Source organism: Danio rerio, chromosome 22 (assembly GCF_052040795.2).
Source record: "Danio rerio strain M-AB ecotype USA chromosome 22, GRCz13ab, whole genome shotgun sequence".
Classification (NCBI taxonomy): domain Eukaryota; kingdom Metazoa; phylum Chordata; class Actinopteri; order Cypriniformes; family Danionidae; genus Danio; species Danio rerio.
The window spans coordinates 991,836-1,016,354 of NC_141042.1; the positions used below are offsets into that span (position 1 = coordinate 991,836).

Genomic DNA, 24,519 nt, shown 5'->3' on the forward strand with positions numbered 1-24,519 from the left:
TTTGAGAGGCGTTCAGTGGGTTTATTTCGTATTTCAGGCAATGTCCAGATGTACACAGGTGATTGTGTCAACTGAGTTTTCATCGCCTTTAAAAATATCTGTCCACATGAAAAAGCATATTTTGCTGGCTTCACCCCAAACACAAAATTATTTATTTGAGCGGGTAAACTGCATACAAGCCAAAACTATAGATATACCTGAAGACACATTGACACGAGTCAATGCAAACATGAGAACAGAGGATGCGTTTTGCTCCAAACAAATATAATTTGCCTCAACCTCAAATAATCAGCATTTGGTGTAAACCCAGCGGTGTTGGCCAATCAGAAAGGAGAAAACAGCGGACAGTTTTGGAGTTTAACCACTTTTCAGTTTTTTCCACTCTCATGTATTCACTTTCACTTTTTACTCTCTTTCTCATCACTTTCAATCACTTTTTTACACTTTCATTTTTTTTCACTCTGACGTTTCACTTTCACTTACGTTTTTACTCTTTCACTTTGACGTTTCGCTTTCGCTCTTTCACTTTTATTATTCACTTACATTTTTACTTTTAACTTTCACTCACCTTTTCACTTTATCACTTTTACACTCACTTATTCACTATCACTTTTTAACTTTCACTTATTTACGATCACTTTCACTTCATTTTCACTCACTTTTCCACTAACTTATTACTTAACTCCCTTTGTACAATCTCATTCAATATCACTTTCACACCTTCACTCATTCATTCACTATCACTTTTTCACACTCATTCTCTATCACTTTAACTCTTACACTTACTCATTCTCTATCACTTTAACTCTTACACTTACTCATTCTCTATCACTTTAACTCTTACACTTACTCATTCACTATCACCTTAACTCTTACTCATTCAATATCATTTTTCCACTCTCTTTCAGTATTACTTTTTCACACTCCACTTTTGCATCACCTTTTTACTTTCACTTTCTCTTTCTCCACTTTTTCAGTTTCACACACTTTCTCCACTCACTTTCACTATCACTTTTTACTTTTCCTTCGTTTAACTTTCACTTTCTCCATCACTTTTTACTTTCACACTTTTCCTTTACCGTTTAAGTTTCACTTATTTAGTTTCACTTATTCGCTATCACTTTCACTTTTTCATTTCCAGTCACTTTCATGTATTCACCACCACTTTCACTTGTTCACTATCACTTTTTTACTTTAACTTTTTTCATCCTCATTAACTATTACTTTCACTTAGTCTTTTACTATAATTTTTTCACTTTCACTCACTCTTCCCTATTACATTTTCACTTTCACTATCACTTTCATTTTATCACTTTTTTTACTTTTACTCCTTCACAATCATATTTTCCACTCACTTTCCCCTTTCTCTATAAATTTTTTACTTTTCCCTCATTGTTTCACGTTTACTAATTCACTTTCACTTTTTTACTTTCACAAATGTTTCACTTGTTTACGATCACCTTTTCACCTTCACATGCTGCTGTCATAAAGCAAAAAAATCTGGTTGCTGTGTTGACATGACCACATTGTATCTAGAATTACAGGAAATGTTCACAGTCATCTGATATTGCATTTTCGTGTGGACAATCCACAGTAAAATATTACTGGGGTTTTGAAAATCCCAGTGTTCGTGTGTACAGGACTCTACCTTAAAGTCTCGTATGTAGGTGAGGAAGAAGCTGATGAAGGACAGCGCGAGGGACCATTCAGAGATGGTGCTCACGATATGAGCCGTGAAACCCTGGAAAACAGTGCAATCAGAGAGTCGCTCGAGGCTAATTCAGCTTGGTGTTGAATTATAGCACTCACAGGTTCTCCAGGCGTCCAGTGCAGCTTCTTGTTGACCTCCACCCCAGGTAGAGTGCTGTACATGATCACAGACGACACAAACACTTTAGCCCGTCAAGGAAAATACTCAGTTTGAATGCTAAATGCTAATTGCTAATAATAAACGTTTCCCTCCTATTTTTTTGTGCAGGCCATGGAAAATGTAGTTGATGTTGTTTCTGAACATTGAATAAAATGTTTGTAGTTATCGATACAAGTAAATGGAAGTATAATAGAAATATTGAAGTGATACTTAAAGGTTTAAAATATTTGAGACCAATAAACGTATTAGAATACGATATGTTTACATTTTTACATTACATTTTTAGATGGATATTTAGACCTCTATGGACCCGTGTGTCTTTTTAAATGTGACTATTTTACATTTTAAGTGATATAGAGGGAAATTCCTTAGAAGTAGCTAAATGCTAATTTTCCCAGCATGCACTGGGGGTAAAGGATACTGCTGATGATGCTGCTGAGGGTCCAGATACCAACACTCAGCCGCGTCCAGAACATGGTTTTGCTGTGGATGTGAGGCTGCATGAGGTACGACAGAGCCGTCTGGATGAAAACGTAAAGCGCGCCGATACCGAACGTCAAAATGGCGCCCACCAGGTGCATCGAGAACAGAGTGGTTTTCTGCGAAAGATGCAACACACAAAATCGGATTGTGAAAATTGGCAAAACTTTGACGCCAAATAATACATCTAAACAAACAAGACTCCACCTTATTTTGATATCACCACTTTAGTCACTAGACACGCCCCTTACTGCTGATTGCCTGCAGGTGTGTTTTAGGGCACTGTGGTCGAATGCATTTTTCAGATGACGAACAATTGTGTTTATGGTGAAAATTTAGTGCAATAAACATTTTAATTTAAACAAGCTGCTTCTGAATCGTCTTTTAGGACATGAATAGCATATCATTAGTTTGACGATTACACTGCAAAGAAACTAGCGGACCAATAACATTTGACATGTGGATTAATTTGTCAATTTGACAATAATAATCAACAGAATCTGAAAATGGTCCTTTTTTGTATTTCATGTTTATTAACAACAAACTGAACTACTATAATTGTTTCATCATGCATTCATGTTAATACACAAGTATGCGAAACTACGAGCAGATTTTTTGCGTTTTTTCTGTATTCATATATTTAGTGTGGAAATTTGTGACAATTGTTTTAAATTTAAATAGATGACTGTTAATTTTCAAAATTTCTTGTTTTATCATTGTGCCAGATTTAGCGCGTGAAAAACTTGCCAACCAATAAGACGCACAATCTTGGTTATACGCACACTCTTGAAAATGTTATGATTTAAGTTTAAATTTACTTTTAAATTACAAAAAATGTAGACGTTTTTTTTTTTTTAACCAAACATTCATATAGTCAAAAAAACAATACAGGGGCCAAAATTTAAATACGTACCTGGAAGTTAGCAACGACGCACATGCCGAATGAGCTGCAGCAGCCAAAAACAAATCCGACCACATTGAGCCGGTTTAGACGAGTGTCTTCCACATCCGCCAGAGCCTGGAGCTGCTTATAGCGCACATACATAGTGGCGACACCTGCAGGAAAACACGCAACATTACAACTCAAACACAGGGGGCTGAGCCACAGGCTACACCCCCTAACTTCACACACTGTTGATGTTCATTTTACAAGGAAGTTCTGTCTGTTTTATACACCAAAATGTCATGTTTGCTTAATTCCGTTAGTTGTTTCTCCTAACGATGTGTTATATTAGCAATTTCTGGAAAAAAGTTGTTTCTACACCAATTTTTATATGTGGTCCCATTGCAGAATTTATATAATTTAGTGTATATGTTTGCAAGTTAGCATTAACATATAGCTAGATGCATAAAGCTAGTGAATACAAATTGACTCAACAAGCTAAAAACGAGAACAAAATTTTGCGTTCAATAACTGTTTTAAAACTGCAAATTAAATGTATGCGCAAAACTGGAATATTGCATAAAACAACTTGCGATTAAAGCAGCGCTTCTATCCATTGAGTAATAAAGAACAAAATCGTCCCTTCCTGACAAACTGCCGACATGTATATATATGTGTGTGTGTGTGTGTGTATGTATATGTATATATGTATATATATATATATATATATATATATATATGTGTGTGTGTGTGTGTGTGTGTGTGTGTGTGTGTGTATATGTGTGTATATATGTGTATATATATATATGTATACGTATATATATATATATATATATTTTTTTTTTTAAATATATATATATATATATATATATATATATAATATTATATATATATATTTATATATCTCACATATATATATATATATGTGTGAGAGAGTTTGCAGCAGTTGAGTAGCCACTGTGGGCCTTTTTTCTTTAGTTTATCCTACTCTGATCTGCTTTATAAGTATTTTTTAATTCACATTTTTAAAATGTATGCGCATCTTGGTATTTCAATTAAGCATTTATTCAGTATCCTAAAACGGCCATATGAATGGGTGGATGGAAACAGCAACTGACAAACAAAAACAACTAAAAGCATTCCTCATGCCAGGCCAGTAGATGGCGCTGTCACTTTTCTTGATTCCAGAAATAGAGTGAGGGGTCATATTGAGATGTTGGAGGTCAAAGGTCACAGTACCTAGGAACGCCGACACATTGAGCATGACTCCAAACACGCATCTCTCCGGCGCGACCGTCCCCGTGTCACTGTAAGTAGGCAATTCCAGCGTTATGGATGTGACATTTGCAGTTAAACTCAACACATAAATGCACAGAGAGAGTAAATGTTAGCATTATCATGAAACATCTGCTTATATTGAACAAAACTGCTAACCACAGAGATACAGGATCAGCACAACATCAGTCTGTGAACATGTTTTACATTGTAAATGAGGGAAATAAACATGAGTTATGGATGATGTGAGCAGAGAAGGCGATGAGTTTACCATCTACAACATACTTTGCAGAAATTCAGTGAATTAAACTGCACAAGCCAACAGAAATAATGAGATCAACAAGGGTAGAGTTGCTCTATAGAGAACAAACATGACTGAGCTTATTTTATTGGACATGTTTACTCTGTTATGGATGTGTCAGATGTGAAATTGGCACTTGTGTGACCTTAGTAAATCCAATATAACTGTTTAAAACATTGACAGAGACATTCAATACTGTGAAATACCCCCCAAATAAACCTTGAATAGGTTTCGCTATTCTGCCGAAGACTTAATTTGGTGGACATTTGCATGAAATTGCTCACAAGACCCAGTCAGAGGTCACATGATCAAACGCCTGCTCTCTGCTCACCTGATGTAGGGCACCAGCGGGTCGACGTGTCTCAGAACAACAGCCGTGATGTAGGCGAAGATGAAGGTGGCGGCGGTCCAGACCACCAGAGCCACGGGCAGCACACACAGACCCTCCTGAAACCACCACATCATGAACACTAGCGGAAACTAGCCGAGCTGCTTCAGGTCACCAGATCAGAGCATCATGGGAGCATTCTGGGTGAGTTCCTGTTTCACTTCTGCTGTTGAAGAAAAGCACACATTAACGCTTGTGCATTGTTCACATGGACTCCTCTTTGGTGATGTTGGTGCGGTTTTTGACTTCCGGTATAATCACATTTATAGACTGTAAAGTCATGACGGCAGATAATCCTGCATTCTTGATTGGTTGGGATTTAGAAGGACAGAGTGTCATTACCGTTGATCATCAGTTGCCAGCATTAACCCTTTAGATTGGCCTGTGCTGAAGAGTTTCTGTCTCTATATACACGTACTGTGTTTACTGTCTTCTGACAGCTGAGAGATTATTTTGAGTTTCTCACACATATCACGGTAAATGTGATCATTCGTTCATTCATTCATTTTCTTGTCGGCTTAGTCCCTTTATTAATCTGGGGTCGCCACAGTGGAATGAACCGCCAACTTATCCAGCAAGTTTTCACGCAGTGGATGCCCTTCCAGCCGCAACCCATCTCTGAGAACAAATGTGACCATAATGGAAGTCAATGGGGCAAAAACAGCCACCAACATAACCAAAGTAGAGTCAATCTGCCAACAAAGTATTGAGATTACAAACATTTCCAAAGCATTTGCCCTAAATACATGCAAAACTAAGATTTTCCAGCAAAAATCATTCCATATGCTGAAACAGAGAAATGTGTGGCCCAGAAATCAGCCCAGAGTGGATGAAAACACTCCAACAGCACACAAGGGTTGAGATTTTAAGAGTCAAATTTAAAGATTTTATACAAAACAAATGAAATATCCGGTTATCTAAAGGTCACGACCATTCTGAACATTCGTCAGTTCTTTATAAATGTTTTCAGAACATTAGCTTAAGGTTTCTATTTGTAAATAGCATGTTTGTACATCTAGTTTAAATCTTACAAGTTGTTTCCAACCACTTAGGGAACATTAAAAGGTAATGTTACACATTTGTTTACTTTAACGTTGTCATTATACCAATAATAGTGTCACGATACTAAACCAGCTAAAGTATTGTGACGCCAAGTAGTATTGTGATACTGTAATTCATAATTGTATTTCATAATTCAAGTGTCAGAAATACTATATTTTAATTGTTATGATAGACCTACTTGAATTGAAAGAACAATTCCCTTATTATTATTAGCCGGCAGCTAGCTCTCTGCAACTCTCACATGGTTGCCCACTGAAGCCAAGCAGGGCTGCATCTGGTCAGTACCTGGATGGGAGACCACATGGGAAAGCTAGGTTGCTGCCGGAAGTGGTGTTAGTGAGGCCAGCAGGGGGCGCTCAACCTGCGGTATGTGTGGGTCCTAATGCCCCAGTATAGTGACGGGGACGCTATACTGCTCAGTGAGCGCCGTCTTTCGGATGAGACGTTAAACCAGTAGTATAGTTATAAATAGTAGTCTTTAATAAATGTTTTACAGGAGCTATAAATATGAATCTTCAATAAATGAGCCATTGTTGCAGTATGCAAGAGGAAGCAAGGAAGTGAGGAAGATTGGTAAACAGGAGACGGGGTGGATATTTTTTTTTACATTGAAATGAAAAAAGCTGAATAAATACGCTTTACATTGTTGTATGGTTTGTTAGGATAGGGCAATATTTATAGAGGTACTGTTGGTTTTATATTCACACATTCGTTCATTTAGCAGTCTCTATATTGTTTACCATGTTACTTTGAACATTTGATCGGAATTAGCATGCAAGTATGAGTTGTAAACAACATTAACACTGTTTATTTGACTGTGAGCAGTGTTGTACTTTGATAGTCATTGGCTGCTAATATGATTTCGCTATTAAGAGTTTGCAAATAATACTTTTATGAAATTATATTATATTAAGGGGAAAGTCTGAATGTGCGAATAATAAGATATTAAAACCAACTTTACCTCTATGCAATATTTAGCTATCAGTCTATTACTGTTTGGTGAATTCAGTATGTTCATGTACTTTATAGCAACACCTTTAAAAATCTGATTATATCAGTATCGGTCAGTTAAAAATGATACGAGTGTTTAAGATTGATTATAGCAGTGTGTAATTGAAGCAAACAGATTGATATTGAATGAGGCGTGTGTGTTCTGTACGGTGTTAACCTTGTGTTTTGGTGTATTGTTGTACAGTTTTGGATGAAGTGTTTCATTTTGCAACAGAACTGATGTGTTCTGCTGTTTGTGTGTGTGTGTGTGTGTGTGGACGTGGAAATTATGCGTAGTGTTTTGACAAATTAATTTCAAAATTGTGCTAAAGCAATCAGAAAAAAACTCTAATAAATAAGAAAACATTGAGAAAACGGAACATTTTAACAACCTTTTCATGACAAAATACATAAACATAAGTAAAACTAACATGGTTGCTGCTATAATAATGAGCTGAATAATTACATTTGAATATTTAAGCGGCTAAAAATCATGTCGAGTTATTGTTAGAGATGTCATAAAAAACGAAACAAATCAAATGTAAGCAATGTTTCACTGTAGATTTCTTTAGTTTAACTTTCTATGACTTATTGAGAAGCGGAGGCTCAATTGCAGTTGCTGTGTTATTGTTTAATAGTTAATAAATCTGTCATTAAATCTGTGTCAGATGTCAACAGTTACTGTACATCAATGAGGAACAGCTTTACCTGTCAATCATCCCTCAGTCCGAACGGAAACATTTTAAATCCCTTTTGAATGACTTTGTATCTCTCGTTAAGGGGTTCTGTTGCATGCTTAAATGCTTTATATATTCCTTTTATTCGTTTATTGCTCAAATTTATCGCTGTTTTTTCTTCCGTTATTGTCACACATCAACTATCAGCGTTTTCTTCCGCTCTAAATCACGAGACCCGCGGTAAAAAAAACCCGGATGTGGAGTCTTTCGGCGGGTCGCCAGCGCGGGAAAAATCCACCTCAGGGAGCAAAATATTGTAATTTTCGGGCCAGTTAACGCACTCATATTGAAATTCGTAAGAAAATCATTCCTATTCTCGTTTAATGATCGAAATATAGTGTTAAATAAGTAGAAGTAAAATAAATAGACATACTTGCGTTGTGTAAAGTGTTAGTTTACTGTTAGTTATAATTAACGAATAGTTGGATATTTATACTACTAAAAATGGCGGTAGCTATAATACAGTTATATTTGATTCCACTGTAGCTATAGGATTATATACAGGTCATTTTAATACATTTGTGGTATGTACGCTTACATCTTTGTGAATTTTGTCAGGTAAACGTTTTGCTTCAAGAGTAAAACTAAGCAAATCAAAACAAATAACACCAGTTATCATAAATATAGCAATCTTTATTGTACAAGCGCTTTTATTAAAATATCTGAACAATGTTACAATCAAACCAACAGTATTATTTATGATATCTATTAAATTACCCAATAAATTGTATTTTATTAACGCCTACCGCAACCCTAAACCCAACCATCACAGTAATGCAAAATTAATAAATATTGATATACAGTGTCATAAAAATGCTGCTATAATTGATGTACATATCGCACTTCTGGCCGACCGCGTATCCAATCTAGACTTTACCACTAGACACCTGCCTCACAGCTGCGTAAATGTCGGTCCCGTCACTTCTTGATCTGCGATCGGTAAATGTAGCTTGTGTAGACGATACTGCGCTACTTCAACTAATAGCTTCGCTACTGAAAAACTATTTGATTTTAGAAAGTAGCGACGCTACCGCCACTACTGAGAAATGTAGATATAGCAGAATAGCAGCGCTTTAATAAATGGACTTAGCAGAAGGCATCGTGCATTTCAAAAACAGGCAAAGCTACAGATCAATATTATTCAACATATCGCAGATTCTTATAGAAAATTTAGATGTAACACCGTGCTGGATAAGTTGGCGGGTCATTCCGCTGCGGTGATCCCAGATGAATAAAGGGACTAAGCCGACAAGAAAATGAATGAATAAATGAAGGATGTTTAAAGAATATTTGTATGTTCATGCTACAAAAAAGGCTATAACTAACGTTACATATAGCTATATTTAATTCTATTATGGGCTCTTTGCACAGCTAGTGTTTTAAAGCCAACGATAAACTTCTAGTGAAAATTTAATGTAACTTTTTTCACTTTTACAAGGTTGTTTTACAGCATCTATGTTGTAATGTAATTACAACACATTCAGTTAAATAGATTTAAGCATTCATTTAGCTGTTCAAGAGTGAAACGGGATGAAGCGTTGTAACCACTAGTGCCGTCAGTAGCAATAGTAGTAGCCGCCAGTAGTCGTATTTTATAGACATGGTGGGGGAAATGAAATTTAATGCAGTGCTTCTGGTCCGATCTGAGACCCACGTCATATCAAATATCTAACAGGCAGTGAAGATCACCGACTCGTAAAGAAATCAGATCTTAAACGTGACCATTTTGTAATGGAAAGACCTTTGGGCTGCCTGGCCGAAAATGTAAAGTCTGTGTGCATAAAGCCCATTGTAGGTGAGTTTCATTACATTTTTTGCCTATATTTACACCCACACCTTTGCGAATTTTGTCAGGTAAATTTTCAAGACTAACACTGAGCAAACCAAAACAAATAACACCAGTTATCATAAATATAGCAATCTTTATTTTACAAGTGCTTTTATTCAAAAATCAGAACAATGTTACAATCAAACCAATTTGTTATGAGTAATAAACAGGCGGTTTACATCACTGGAAATATTTACTGTATGATTAAGTCATCAGAGAAAAATCTAAACAAAAAAGTATCATGGACGTTTCCATCAGCAAGATTTAACGAGTGCTTAAATCTGTTGTCGATCTTTTAAAGTGAAAAACAGAGAGGATTTGGCAACAAGCGAAATCTAACGAAAACAAAGAGGTGATTAAGTGCGAACAGAGAAAATCTCATACTGCGAGAGACGAATACAATGATGGAGAGAAAATCAGTTTATATGGTGGAAATCAACTGTTACTGGGGGATAATTTTCTGCAAATAAACATTCATTCGATCATTAATAACATCAATTGCACAAACTCAAAAGTCTTTTTTTTTTCTTCTACATGGCAGCGTTAAGCTGTTTCGACAATCTACGACTTCATTTAATCTTTTATTCGTTGTTTTCATCATATCAATGGCCTGAGAGGGACATCCAGAAATAAAGATTTAGAAATAAAGAGATGAACCATGCAAATGTCAAAACCTTTCCAATTCTCAGTATTTAAGGCATCTGCTGACACATGTGAAATACTCTAAATTAAAATCCAACACTAATCATCAGCAGCGATGAGCAGATCGATTTGTGACTATACTCCATATTGAGATACTTTGGGTATAAACGGCATCAAGCGCATGAGCTATCATACAAACACGAAGAGCTTTACATCTGATTTAAGAAAATCCGTCAGATTATTGAGCATATTCAGAGTATTTCAGGCAGAATGAAGCAAAGTAAAACAGAGCGCATTCACGAAAACACGTCCAGCTCGTAGTTCAGAAGAGAATAAATCAGAAAATGGTTTTCTTTAGCTTTTGTGACATTGTTAGCATGACGATCACTGAAACTTGCAAAATGTTTGACATTTGTAGAAGTTTAAGTACAAATACTGGCAGTATTCCTTGTACTAAATTAAATAAATAAATGAAACGGTAAATACATTTCTGTAAATTGTAAGATATAAGTACACAGTGGCAGTATTAATTGTACTTTATTTATATTGATTCGAATATTACATGATTTTCATTAGTATTAGCGATGAAAATTTAGAGGGAAAATGTCATTAAAATATTGTTAGAATATAATCTGTAAACTTTTATTATTTATACACACACACACACATATACATATATATATATATATATATATATATATATATATATATATATATATATATATATATATGTATGTATTTTATATATATGCATGTATTTTACATACATTTTACACACATGTATGCATGTATGTATATATATATGTATATATATATATATATATATATATATATATATATATATATATATATATATATATATAAAATACATATATAAATATATATATTTGTAAAATATATTTATTTGTTTCCTCTTAATTTTGGGTGAAACATGAGGTTGACGTGTTCTTTGTGAGATTTACCCAGCAGGCACAGCGTGAAACTCAACGAAAAATACAAAAAAAAAACCCACTAAATATTAAATTGAGGGACAAATCAATAAATTACAAGCGCTTTCAATCTAAAAGTGAAAAAAGCCTGATTATTTCACAGACGTGAGCTTTTAGATGGAGGAGCTTCAACACAAAACATTGACGCATGTAAACAGCCGTTTAGATGAGGGCAAATCATTATTATTAGCAGCGATTCAATCATCATTGATCCAATTAAACGAGTCGAACTGAGTATTAAAACAACAATACGGAGCACACGGCCCCAGTGCATCATGGGTACACCAAACACCTCTAAAGGATACTGAGTGAGCTGGAGTTTGTTCGTTCGTTAGTTTGATTATTTTGTTAATTGTTGAGGAAGGAAGGAGGACGGTCTGGTTGAGGTTTAGTCTGGGTTACAGTAGCAGGATGAAGATGCGGAGTGTTGAGTAATTCGTCACTGGATGCCCGCGGCGCTCTGGGGCTTGATCTTGAAGACGCAGATGTGCAGATGAGATGCGATTTCGTTGCAGACGCTCACGCAGTAGCGCACCAGATCAAACAGAGACAGAATCTAAAGAGACCATCAAAAAACGTAATTAGGAGATATGATCAGTATGGAAGGCGAACAGAGTCAAAAGTCGACAAATATGGGTGAAATCTGATTGAGGCAAAATAAGTAGATTCACTGCGAAATTAGTGAATATTATTATAGTGATAATAAAAATATATAATTATCTCTAATAAATATAGTTATCACGATAATAAAAAATATAGTTATCTCAGTAATAAAAAATGTATAGTTACCACGATAATGATACATATATAGTTATCACGATAATGAAAAAATAGTTATCACGAAAAAATATATATAGTTATCAAGATAATATATAGTTATTACGTCAATAAAAAATCTAGTTATCGCGATGATAAAAAATACAAATTTATTGCGATAATAAAAATATAGTTATTGCGATAATATATAGGTATTACGTCAATAAAAAATATAGTTATCGTGATAATAAAAAATATAGTTATCATGATAATAAAAATACTGTCATCATGATAAAAACTTAGTTAGCGTGATAATAAAAATATATAATTATCACGATAATAAAAATATATAGTTATGGCAATAATAAAAATATATTTATTTATCACGATAATAAAAAATATATAGTTACCGCAATAATAAAATATATAGTTATCTCAGTAAAAAAAAATATATAGTTACCAGGAAAATGATAAAATATAGTTATCGCGATAATAAAAAATATATAGTTACTACGATAATGATGAATATATAGTTATTGCGATAATAAAAATATATAATTATTACAATAATAAAAATATATAGTTATCGCAATAATAAAAAATATAGTTATCTCAGTAATAAAATTATATAGCTACCACGATAACGCTAAATATATAGTTTTCGTGACAATAAAAATATATAGTTACAACGATAATGATAACTATATAGTTTTCGTGAATAAAAAATATAGATATCGTAATAGATATAATAAAATAATATAGTTATCACAATAATATACAGTTATTTTGGCAAAAAAAAGTTATCGGCGATTAATAAAAATAAATAGTTATCGGCGATAACTCTCTGCTCCCAATACTTTTCTGTCTGCAACCTTTACTGTCTTTTTCAAATAAAGGTGAAAAAAACCCTAAAAAATAATTATAATAAAATATAGTTATCGCAATAATAAAAAATAGTTTTTGTTCTAACAAAATATATAGTATATAGAAAAATACATAGTATGTATAAAATATATAGTTATTGCAATAATAGTATGCTATATCTTTATTGCAGAGAGGAGCAATAAAATATATTTATTTTATGTGCTAAAATTATGTAGTAAATTTGCATCTTTATTGCAGAAAAAAAGTTATTTTGATAATAAAAATATATAGTTATCATGATAATGGTATAAGCTAAATCCATATTGCCGAGCGGTGCAATAAATAAAATATATTTTATGTGGCAAAAGGCTTAAAGTTATTTGTAAATGTAATTTATTGCAACTTTTTGCGATATCGATATTGCATATACTATTATCGCGATAACTATATTAATTATCAAAAAATATGGTCATCACGATAATAGAATATGCTGTATTTGTATTACAGAAAGGAGCAATAAATTATATTTATTTTATGCACCGAAATTCCGCAGTTGAGAGTAAATCTGTATATTTATTGCAAGAAAATATAGTTATTGTGATTTAATAAAAAATATAGCTATGGTATATGCAATATCCATATAGCAGAGAGGCGCGATAAATTACATTTAACATGGAATTTGTGTGTTCATGCATATGTTGTTTATCTAAATTTGACCAACACAACTACTACAAAACTATAGTAATTATTATATTACATGCTATACTGTACTATGGTTCAAAAACACTAGTATTTACAATATATAAGCAAAACTTACCAGAGAAATCCACAACACCAAATACTCATCGATGAAGCTGTTGAAATACTGATCGAGGAATAACAGGCCGGGACCCAGAAACGCCACGTCATGAAGATGCATTTCACTCTTTGTCATGTGAGCGACCTGCACACACAAAAGACACTCCTTTACACACACAGTTACGCAACACACTGCATTATTGCGCAGATACGCGTGACAATGACATAATAAATATACCAACAATTACATTTCCTTAGCATGTGGATAACACTGTCGTAAAAACAATTTGTGAAAATAGCTAAAGGTACTGCGTTGCTCGTGCCAGGCCTGTAGGTGGTGCTGTTACTGCGCACATACAGTCCTGTAGTCCACTTGTGTTGCTTTAGGTGAGAACAGAAAATTTGTCACTAGTAGAAAATGGCCAATTATTATTTTTTATTTAATTTGCGCCAGTTACATTTTTATGCCAGCAGGTGGCGACAATTATAGTTAAAAATCATTTATTTATGAGAATTGTTCAAAAAAACAGTGATGCATCCAGTAACAAAAAGTCTAATAATTAATGAAATTCAATTAAATATTTAGCTAAATAGTCCTCAATCGTGCAGCACTACCATGTGTTGTTAAGAACACTCAGGCAAAAATTATCCAAAAATAAAAATGTATGCAGCATTTATTTTGTTCCACCAGTAGGTGGCGACAAGTAACTGTTCAACGAATCATTTGTTCATTGGATCTGTTAAAAACGCTGATTCGCTCAGTAAAAAAACATTTCTGTCGTAATTTTTTATAAAGCGTTTAAAATAGTTTTTTACTCACCACTAATTTATTGGTGATTTTGGCCGAAACGAAACCAAAGGCCAGAATATAGAGACAGGGGTGTTTCTGGAAGAGCTGGACAGCCGATTTCTTATAAATCATCATAGCGAGAATGATCACAGAGCCGATGTGCAGGACGGGCGATAATACACTCGTACCCTTAAACACAAACACACAGCTTAGAAAGTGACGACAGATATGATATAATAATAATAATAATAATAATAATGTGCGTCAGCTATAGTTTCCACACATACCGCTATAGTGGATCCGTTTTTCCCCACGCCCCCTGTAAATATGACTCTGAAGTAATTGGTACATGAGAAAACCACTCCGATAAATGTGCAAAGTGCTGGAATTATTTTCATTTGGATGTTTATTACGGGAATCTGTTGAATGCGAGAGAACAAGAGATGATTACGTTAAAACTAAAGTGATATGCTGAAATAATATACATTTCTATGAAACCCACAGTTTATTTTATGTATCATTGAGTTAACAATGTCCTATTTATGTTCATACATACATTATACATGCATGCTTTACATTTATTTATTATATTATTATATCATTTGAAATGTATAAAGAAAAAAAAGAAAAAAAAAGAAATAAAAAAAATATATAATATATATATATATATATATATATATATATATATATATATATATATATATATATATATATATATATATATATATGTCATATAATTATTTACTTTTGAATAGTAAATAAGGAAAAAATGCATACATGTTGCATTTCAGTATTTATTAATTTATATGATTGTTATGTAATTTTAAATATATCGAGAATTTATGTACATTATTTACAAAATAATACATGAAATATACCAAGAATTGTATTATAATGATTACATTATAATTGACGTTGTCTGAATTATTCAAGTATTATTAGTGTAATTTTTGGTAAATATATTTTAGCAATTTTAAATATACACAGAATGTCTGTAAACACATTATAATTTGTTTGATTTTAATTTAATTGACTATTTTATAGTATTAAATATATATCGAAAATATGCATATTTTGTATGTAGAATGTATTTACATATGACGTACATTTTAATTAATGTTTGTATTCATATTATTGTCATATAATACATTAGAATATTAAATATGTTATGCATATATACATTACAATTCATGCGATCTAAATCATTCCTGTATTTTTTATAATGCACTTACAGTTGAAGTCAGAATTATTCGCCCCCTGTTTATTTTTTCCCCAATTTCTGTTTATCAGAGAGCAGATTTCTCCAACACATTTCTAATCCTAATAGTGTTAATAACTCATCTCTAATAACTGATTTATTTTCTCTTTGTCATGATGACAGTAAATAATATTAGACTAGATATTCTTCAATACACTTCTATACAGCTTAAAGTGACATGTAAAGGCTTCACTAGGATAATTAGGGTAAAGTTAGGGTAATTAGGCAAGTTATTGTATAATGATGGTTTGTTCTGTAGACTATCGAAAGAATATAGCTTAAAGGGGCTAATAATATTGAGCTTAAATGGTGTTTAAAAATTTTAAAACTGCTTTTATTCTAGCCGAAATAAAACAAATCAGACTTTCTCCAGAAGAACAAATATTAGAGGAAATACTGTGAACAACTCCTGAATCTGTTCAACATCATTTGTGAAATAATTCTGACTTCAACTGTATGTGGAATTAATTCACATAACATTTGTACTTTTTAAAATGTATGAAATTATATTTTAGAATATTTTTTTTAATTTACCTTACATCATTCATGTATTATTTTATAATATAAATATTATAATGTAGTATTTTATTGTTAAACATATGGAAATTATGTATGTTACGCATGCAGAACTCATGAGATTTTAATTTGTATATTTGTATTAACACTATTGTCATTATAATACATTAGAATATTAAATATACCTTAAGTGCAATTCAAAGGCTTAACTAAATTAAGCAAGTCACTGTATAACAATCCAAAACTTATATTGCTGAAGGGCGAATAATATTGACCTTAAAAGGGCTTTAATGAATTAAAAACTGCTTTTATTCTAGCCCAAATAAAACAAATCAGACTTTCTCCAGAAGAACAAAAATTATAGTATAAGTACTATATGATATTATACTATGAAAATGTAAATACTGTGAAAAATAAATTTGGGAAACATTTAAATAGAAAGAAAAATTAACAGGGGGCAAATAATCTTAAATAATTTTAAACATTTTATAGTGTAAAAAATATATTAATAATGCAAAAAACATTTTATCGCATCTAAAAAGTAACAAAGCGATCAAAGGAATCAAGAGTTATTAACTGTTTATCACACACACACACACACACACACACACACACACACACACACACACACACACACACACCCACACACACACACATCTAATTGGCTATGATTAGTAGTGTTATGATAATCACAGATGTGAGTGCTGAATTACCGGAGACTGCCAGAAAGCTGATCCGCCCACAGCAGCCAGTAAATACACCAGAATTATGAAGATCTGCACTTCTGTAACATCAATGCTGAGCGGAGGAGAGACGCGTTAGACACACACACACACACACACACACACACATAGACAGACACACACACAGCCATGCTAATCACAGTAGCATTCGCTTCTGTCATTGAGTCACTGATCCCATTCGAGTGCATCTGGATTGAAATCATTGGTTAATTAGTGTTTCAGGCAGCTGATTGGTCGCGTTAGGATGAGCCGTTTGATTGGCTGATCGGATTTACCGTTTCGTTCCAAATCGTCGGGCCAACTGCAGCCGTAAACAACTGCAACAACGCTAGACAGATCTGCGATTCTGTGACATCGAATCTGCCACAAAACAAGCCTCAGACACCATCTGTACAGCCGTTAGCTAAAGGTGTGGTCACAGCCGCCGTTTTTAAAATTAATTTAATAATGGAATTACTATTTTGCGTGTACTAATTATACAAAATTTTGTTCAGTTTAAACAGAACAGGTAAAAAGAATTGTACAGATGTTCAAATTATTATTTTGCATGAGAACTATTAATTTGGAAAGAACTGTCTAATGCTGCGTTCACACCAGACGCGGAACGCGGATCAAACGCGAGTGATTTACATGTTAGGTCAATGCAAACACGTGAATAGACATCCTGCGGCGCGATACGCGCGAATGACGCAAATTGCACGGTGCGAATAGCGCGATACGCTCAAATGGCGCGGGGCGAATTGAGCGTTAAAAAGAGCTCATAAAATCCTTTTAGCAACGAAGCTACAGTCACCGGGCAGACAGAAGCCCAGCCCATCATGCGAGTCTCTGTTCTCAAGTGAATTTGACACGCGACTGAAGCGGATTTCACGCGCGAATGAAGCGAGTAAACTCAAATGTTCACGCGGCTATTTACACGCGAATAGAGCGATTTATCCCCGCGTTCCGCGTCTGGTGTGACCACAGCACAATGCGCATAAGCAATGCGATTACCTATTGTGTAGCTCTTCAGGGAAATATGTCACAATTACACAATTTAATTTCTCATTTCTATAAATTTGTTGAAAATGCATCCATTGTCCAACATCAACCCTTAAATCTAGTAATATAATCAGAAGACTATTGAACTTTAAATGTGACCACACCTTACCGACAAAATAATCCACTTATATAATCAATTGTGTTCGTTTTTTATACTCACATGCCGAAGCGCAGCGTACCGGAGACGTAGGTCTGCCAGTGTGCGCAATAAAACATAAACATGCCGGCGAAACAGCAGAAGAACATCCAGTCAGGGTGAGTGCCCAGCTGAACCGCTATACTGGTGCCCAAAACCACGAACACTGAGAAACACACGTAAAACAAGGAGCTGAAAGATGTATACAGCAGCTAACAAATGAACAGTTGTGTAGTTTCTTATCAAAAATACTATTTCATCTGTGGATAATTTGGTGAAATTGCATGCGAAAATGTCCTTTGTCTACTCTGAACCAATGTACATACTGAAATATTCCACTTTGCCTAAAAATAGATTTAATAGTTACTAATTTAATAGTTATTTTGCATGTAAAAATTTAACAAAACTGTGTATTAATACGTTTAACATTCAAAAACAAAATATTTAGCATTAACGTACAATTCAATATTATTACTATTACCGACAGTAGTAGTCAATAATATTATTGACTATTGCGGATACACACATTGCGATATCAATGCTCAAGCGATATATCGTTCCCTATGATTCGTATAGAAAATGTGTGCTGTTCACCTGTGGAGAGTGAATCACAGCCGTGGTCAAACAACTCCCCCAGTGGTGAACTGCTGTTAGTGCGTCTGGCCTGTTTCCCATCAATGGCGTCCAGCGACTGATAGACAAACAAACCCACCGCGCACAGGAGATACGCCCACAGCGGAGCCTAAAACACTCAATTACATTAATTTATCATAAGTTCAGTGCGGCTGTATTAACTATAGTAAACTGATAAATACTGTAGCATACTTTAGTTTTTACTACAGTAAACGATGGTGTATTGTAGTATAATATACCTCATAGCTGTGGAAAACGACAGCATTGGCTCATTTGTATACATTACTATTGTTGTTGTGTTACCACAGCAACTGTAGAATGACCACAACAGATTAATTACTATAGATGTTACCATTGCAACTGTAGAATCACCACAACAGATCAATTACTATAGTTGTTGTGTTACCATAGCAACTGTAGAATCCCAAACCAGATCAATGCAAGTAATTAAATGTAGTACAGTTCAAAAACACTATACAGTACTATAGTATTTTTCAAGTAAAATCCAATTCCAGCACTATTGTCCAAAAATTAATTAATTGTTTAGATCTTGCGTTTACGGCAGTTTGATCGCTAGTGTACCTGTTCGGTGGCGGTCGGGCAGTAATACACCAGTACCAGTGTGGTGAAGATGTTGGTCACCAGGCCTACAATGGTGATGAGGTTTGGCGCGATCCAGGGTGGCATCCGGTTTACAAGCCACTCCCAGTATTGCTGCATGATGGGTTCGAGGAGCGAGCGCCCCGAGCTGCTGTAGCGATGCTCCTCCAGACGCTTCAGCTGATGCCGCGACAGAACCGGCGCCGGCAGCTCGAACAATCGCCGCAGGACACCAGGAGCGAACCAGCATGAAGAGTCCACGCCCCGCCCCCTCTCCCTGGCACCGCCCCTCCGCCCATGAGCCACCGCCAGCCCACTCATCACTCTCAGCCAATCACAGCCCGAGTCTGAGCCTGACTCCGCCCACTTCGTGACCACAGAGCCACAGCAGGATGGCTAGACTCCTGCAAACAGCAATAGTTTGAGTTAATGTTAAGATTGTTTTCAACTAAAAATAAAACTTAAGCATTATATTTAATTAACACAACAGTAGCTATGTTTCCATCCAAAAAAGCACATTAAATTAGTGAACAAAACCGGAATATGGCATAAAAGACGTGCAAATAAAGCAGTGTTTTCATCAAATGAGTCAAAGAGGACAATATCGACACTTCCTGATTATCTGGCGCCAAATATCTAAAGTCTTTAACTTATTTAATAAATGACCTGCACCTCAGAAGACGATGCCGACACGCAATGAACGCGTGGTGGTGTTTGATGGCGTGAGACGTGGAGCACAGATGCTCTTGACTATTCTGGAGGTCATTAATAATATAATAACACTAAAGGCCTGTGCACACCGGGACGCTTTATGCTCGGATTTTCCGTCAACGTTTAACGCTTCGTGACTAAATAAAGAGCGCCAACAGTGTTGCCAGATTGGAAATGTCAAAGTATCGTACCAGAACCTCAAAATTGTCGTATTTGGAGGAAAATGATCGTACACAAGTCAAACTGAGAGTATACAGCTATTATCTAGACACATAGCGTTTTGACACAACGTGCAAATTACCACAATACATTAAAAAAAACTAGGTACCTTAGTGGGAAGGTTCAAACTCCACCTCTGAGTTGCTGTCATTGAATGTTGCATGTTGCCAGATGTTGAGGGATTTATTTTTCCGTACAAATTGGATGCCGTAATGGACTGCAAAATAGTGCTGGTTGGCTTGAAAGCAGTACACACTTTAAGGTGTGCATGCTTTGTTTTGATGAGACTAACTTTGGAAAAAAACATTTACAAGACGAATCTGAATGGGGAAAAATGAGAACATCATTGGAAAACTCCCGTCCTTCTCACCTTCCTTTACAGCACGAATTTTTTTAACATTATTGCTTAAAACATCGACCTCAAACTGAAAACTACTGACCTAACCACGGGCACGCGCAGCAGGAGCGTTAACTCATGAGAGAGAGCCATTCTCCACGTTGATTGGCTGAGAAGAGGCAACATAAGATAAGACAGAAAACGTGTCTAACTCCGCCTACTCCTCACAGAGAGCACAGAAAAGATGCAGCTAGATCAATAAGTAAAGAAGCCCGAAGATTACAATGAAGTTACTTTTAAATGCCATAAAATTCTGAAATTATCGTACATTATAGGATTTTTCTCATTATTGATCGTACAGAGGTCGAAATTATCGTACAAATACGATAATTATCGTACGTCTGGCAACACTGAGCGCCAATGTGATCATGCACACCAACGCGTAAAACGGCAGGCGGAAAAGTGTCATTTTTAAAGAAACGTCTCATGCTTGGTTTTTTGTTTAGATGCGCCGCATCAAAACCTTCTCCACCAATCAGATTGGCACTTTTGTTCACGTGCACGGAGCTGCTGAAGTTACGATAAACAGCACTTGGTGGAGCTCAAGCGCAACACTGTCAATGCGAGCGCACATTGAGGAAGATACCCAGAGGCGATATGAACATGGAGCTGCTGATTGCACTGGTGAACAGTAATCATTTCTTCATCGCTAGAGCTGGAGCTGCTGCTTGAACCATCCATGTGTGTTTGAACCACCAGTAACTTCAACTTTCTGTCTTCTTCTTCTGTGTTACATGCGAGTATCAAATGCTTAAAGTTGTGTAGCGCCATCTATCACCAAGGAGTGATTTTGCATACTCTTCTGCTCAACACCAGTGAAAATCGCTTGGGTTTGAATCCGGAAAAACGTCTCAAAACACACAAACAAAAAGCGTCCCGGTGTGTACGAGCCTTAATACTGAAACGGTTCAGGTGTTTTAGGGTGCTTTTACACCTACACTTTTGTTTGGGAACGTGTCTCGTTTGCCCAGTTAGCGCGGTTTGTTTGGCATATGTGAACAGGGCAATCGCGCTCTGTTTGGTGCCAAAGTAATCGCTCCGAGATCGCCTGAATGAGGTGGTCTCAGCTCGACTGAAACGAACCCTGGAGCGGTTCGATTGCAGTGAGAAAGCGATCTGATCTGAGCGCGGTTATATCACAGTGTTTTATGGATATGTAATAGGCTTACGGCTATATGAAGAGAGAATTATGAGTAGGGCGGGAAGTTTCGCGAGTCTCCGGATGCCCGCAAACGAGTGATGATCTCCCGGTAATCTCGCGTCTCCCTCCCGGTCCTCAAATATGCATCGTCGCGCACCCTTCTCACCCCTCCCCACCACATCTCTCCTCAGACACATCGCGCGCACCCTGTCAATCACCACCAAACCACCACCTCTCCTGACAGCTGAGCGGGACGCTAGAAAATAAACCCTGACACTCTGACCAATGTGAGGAGAGTTTACTCACACGTGACTTGTAACAATTGTAATCTCTGTTTCAGAACAACTGAATCTATTCACAGGTGTGAAAGCAGCCTTAGAATGACCAAAACAACATGTCGGATATTCTACAGTGTGCTCAGCCTGCTGGTTTGTCCATTCACTCTCATTATTATCATCATACGACAGGCTCGAATTGGCTAATCGGGAGGACCGGGAGAATTCCCGGTGGGCCGGTCCGCTTTTTTTGCCGCGAGATAGAAGGTTCTAGCAGCGTTCGCCAAACCAAGCGGGAATGTTTTGTTTTTAAATATATATAAACTTTATTTGCTGACCAACAGGCCATTTTTGGGACCCAAACAACAACAAAGGTAAAGAACGCAAATCACTTCACCTGTTCACCAATCGCGAGTGAGAAGACGCCTACAGGCCACGCCCCCAAACAAAAGCTCCTCGAGCATACGTCACGCCGTCCCGTCCTGCTGCACTTCCGGGTCCTCACAGCTACAACAAAGCAAACAAAACATATAAATAAATAAATCCAAACCAAAACATTCACAACCCTTTATTACATATGTGGAGGTCACAAACACACACACACACACACACACACAACACAGATTAGAATCTACTAAAACTACACAGATTTCAGATCAGTATATAATCTGTGTGTGCTGATTGACAGTAACATCACGCTACTCTAGATGTGTACAGTAGCCTCCGTCATGTGAGATTGTCCAGATGCTGTATTGATCTGCTCCTCTTCTGAAGAGCTGTCATGCTACTGACACCTGAATGCTAATGATGAACACTGCTCTGCGCGCGGTCATTAGCATTATTATCATGTAACAGTGAGTGTTATTGATCGCGGATGTTTTGCCGCGGTCTCCGGGCCGGTTTTGGAGGTTCGGGGTTCGAATCCCGGTCCGGTTTTGCTCTCCGTTCGATCTGCAGCCTTCCAGCCGCGCAACTCACCGACGATCCGCGTACAAGCTGCAGATTCAGAGATAGCACGCGATCTGCTCGCTCGGCCGGTGGAGTCCTGCTGTCTCCGGTATGCTATCGGTTCCGCCGGTCCCGGTCCGGTTAGCGCGAACTGCTAGCGCGACGCCGCCGGTCACTTCCGGCGACTGTGATTCAAGCGCGTCGTGGTTGCGTAGAGCTGCGCATTCCGCTGCAGAGATGATTCAAGCGCATCATAGAGGCGCTGCGCAGGACAAAAGAAATAATTAAACTGCGGTTGCTGCCAGAAGGGATACAGCTGCGGCAGAAATATTCATATTTATTGAATTACCATTACATTGTATTTTATTACCTCCTAACCAAATACTCACCGTAATGTAAAAACAGTAATTATACAGAGGATTGTTTATATTAAATGCTAAATTACCTAATAAATTGTATTTAATAAGCATTTACCGCTACCCCAACCCTCACTGTAATGTAAAAGCAGTAATTACACTGAGCATTATTCATACTATTTACTAAATTACCCGTCAAATTGTATTTTATTGGCATCTACCCCTACACCAACCCTTACAGTATTGTGAAAACACTAATTATACAAAGTATTATTATTCATAATATTAATTAAATTACCCATTAAATTATATTTTATTAACGTCTACCCCTACCTTAAACCTAAACCCAACCCTCACAGTAATGTAAAAAAAATATATATATATATTGTTGTGCAGCGTAACAGAAACGATGCTATATTGATGTGAGTATTCGCAGCTGTATCCCTTCTAGACTTTACCTTGAACTGCTTTTGAATTTTATTTGTGCTTTTAATTTTTAAACGGTTAAACAACACGTGACGAGCTTTGAGCAACACAAACACACTGTGATATTATTATAATTTATGTAAAATAAATCTACAATAATGAATGCCTTCAAGTTTAGATTTGTGGAATTTGTTTTGAATTGTGTTCCTTTATATATATATATATCGTCACCTTGGAATTATAAGGTTCTCTCTGTGTTCTGAATGATTTTGAGATATTGAGCTTCAAAGTTTTTGCATTCCATAGCAAACAGTGTGTGTGCAACATGTTTTAAAAATTAAATTTTAAGTCTTAAAATGTAAACAACTTATAAAAAACATCCCATAATGTAAATAAGCTGTCATTAGAATATGTCAATATATATATATATATATATATATATATATATATATATATATATATATAT

At 35.7% G+C, this 24,519-nt stretch overlaps 4 protein-coding genes across 14 annotated transcripts in view; 2 read left to right on the top strand and 2 right to left on the bottom strand.

The window, feature by feature from the left end:
* prkar2ab (protein kinase, cAMP-dependent, regulatory, type II, alpha, B) overlaps window positions 1-4,008 on the top strand; it is a 773,085-nt gene extending 769,077 nt beyond the window's left edge. Inside the window, 1 exon segment of the mRNA NM_212958.1 lies at window positions 3,973-4,008. The gene's annotated coding sequence lies outside the window, so the exon portion shown is untranslated.
* Window positions 1-4,010, top strand: part of zgc:112334 — a gene marked incomplete at its 3' end in the record, with an annotated part of 817,035 nt that extends 813,025 nt beyond the window's left edge. Inside the window, 1 exon segment of the mRNA NM_001320072.1 lies at window positions 3,974-4,010.
* The window catches only part of dram2b (DNA-damage regulated autophagy modulator 2b), a 9,144-nt gene extending 988 nt beyond the window's left edge, over window positions 1-8,156 (bottom strand). Inside the window, exons 1-8 of one of the 9 annotated variants that reach the window (XM_087302605.1) lie at window positions 7,958-8,156; window positions 5,616-5,815; window positions 5,141-5,363; window positions 4,473-4,540; window positions 3,264-3,374; window positions 2,292-2,469; window positions 1,810-1,892; window positions 1,649-1,741 (exon numbers count right to left, since the gene is read on the bottom strand). In XM_087302605.1, coding sequence (XP_087158731.1) covers window positions 1,649-1,741; window positions 1,810-1,892; window positions 2,292-2,469; window positions 3,264-3,287 — 378 coding nt within the window. In that variant the 5' untranslated portion in view covers window positions 3,288-3,374; window positions 4,473-4,540; window positions 5,141-5,363; window positions 5,616-5,815; window positions 7,958-8,156. 9 annotated transcript variants of the gene reach the window in all.
* Window positions 8,157-9,888: 1,732 nt separating this feature from the next.
* Window positions 9,889-23,460, bottom strand: cept1b (choline/ethanolamine phosphotransferase 1b). 3 transcript variants are annotated; one of them, XR_015521339.1, is made up of 11 exons: window positions 23,302-23,460; window positions 22,721-22,830; window positions 19,563-19,984; window positions 18,942-19,089; window positions 18,372-18,513; window positions 17,446-17,530; window positions 17,141-17,225; window positions 14,941-15,072; window positions 14,684-14,842; window positions 13,883-14,008; window positions 11,371-12,001 (listed from the first exon to the last, which is right to left on the bottom strand). XR_015521339.1 is itself a non-coding variant. In XM_087303186.1 (10 exons), the coding sequence occupies exons 3-10, from the start codon at window positions 19,899-19,901 to the stop codon at window positions 11,885-11,887; spliced, it is 1,248 nt and encodes a 415-aa protein (XP_087159312.1). In that variant the 5' UTR covers window positions 19,902-19,984; window positions 22,721-22,830; window positions 23,302-23,460; the 3' UTR covers window positions 9,889-11,884.
* Between the last annotated feature and the right edge of the window lie 1,059 nt (window positions 23,461-24,519).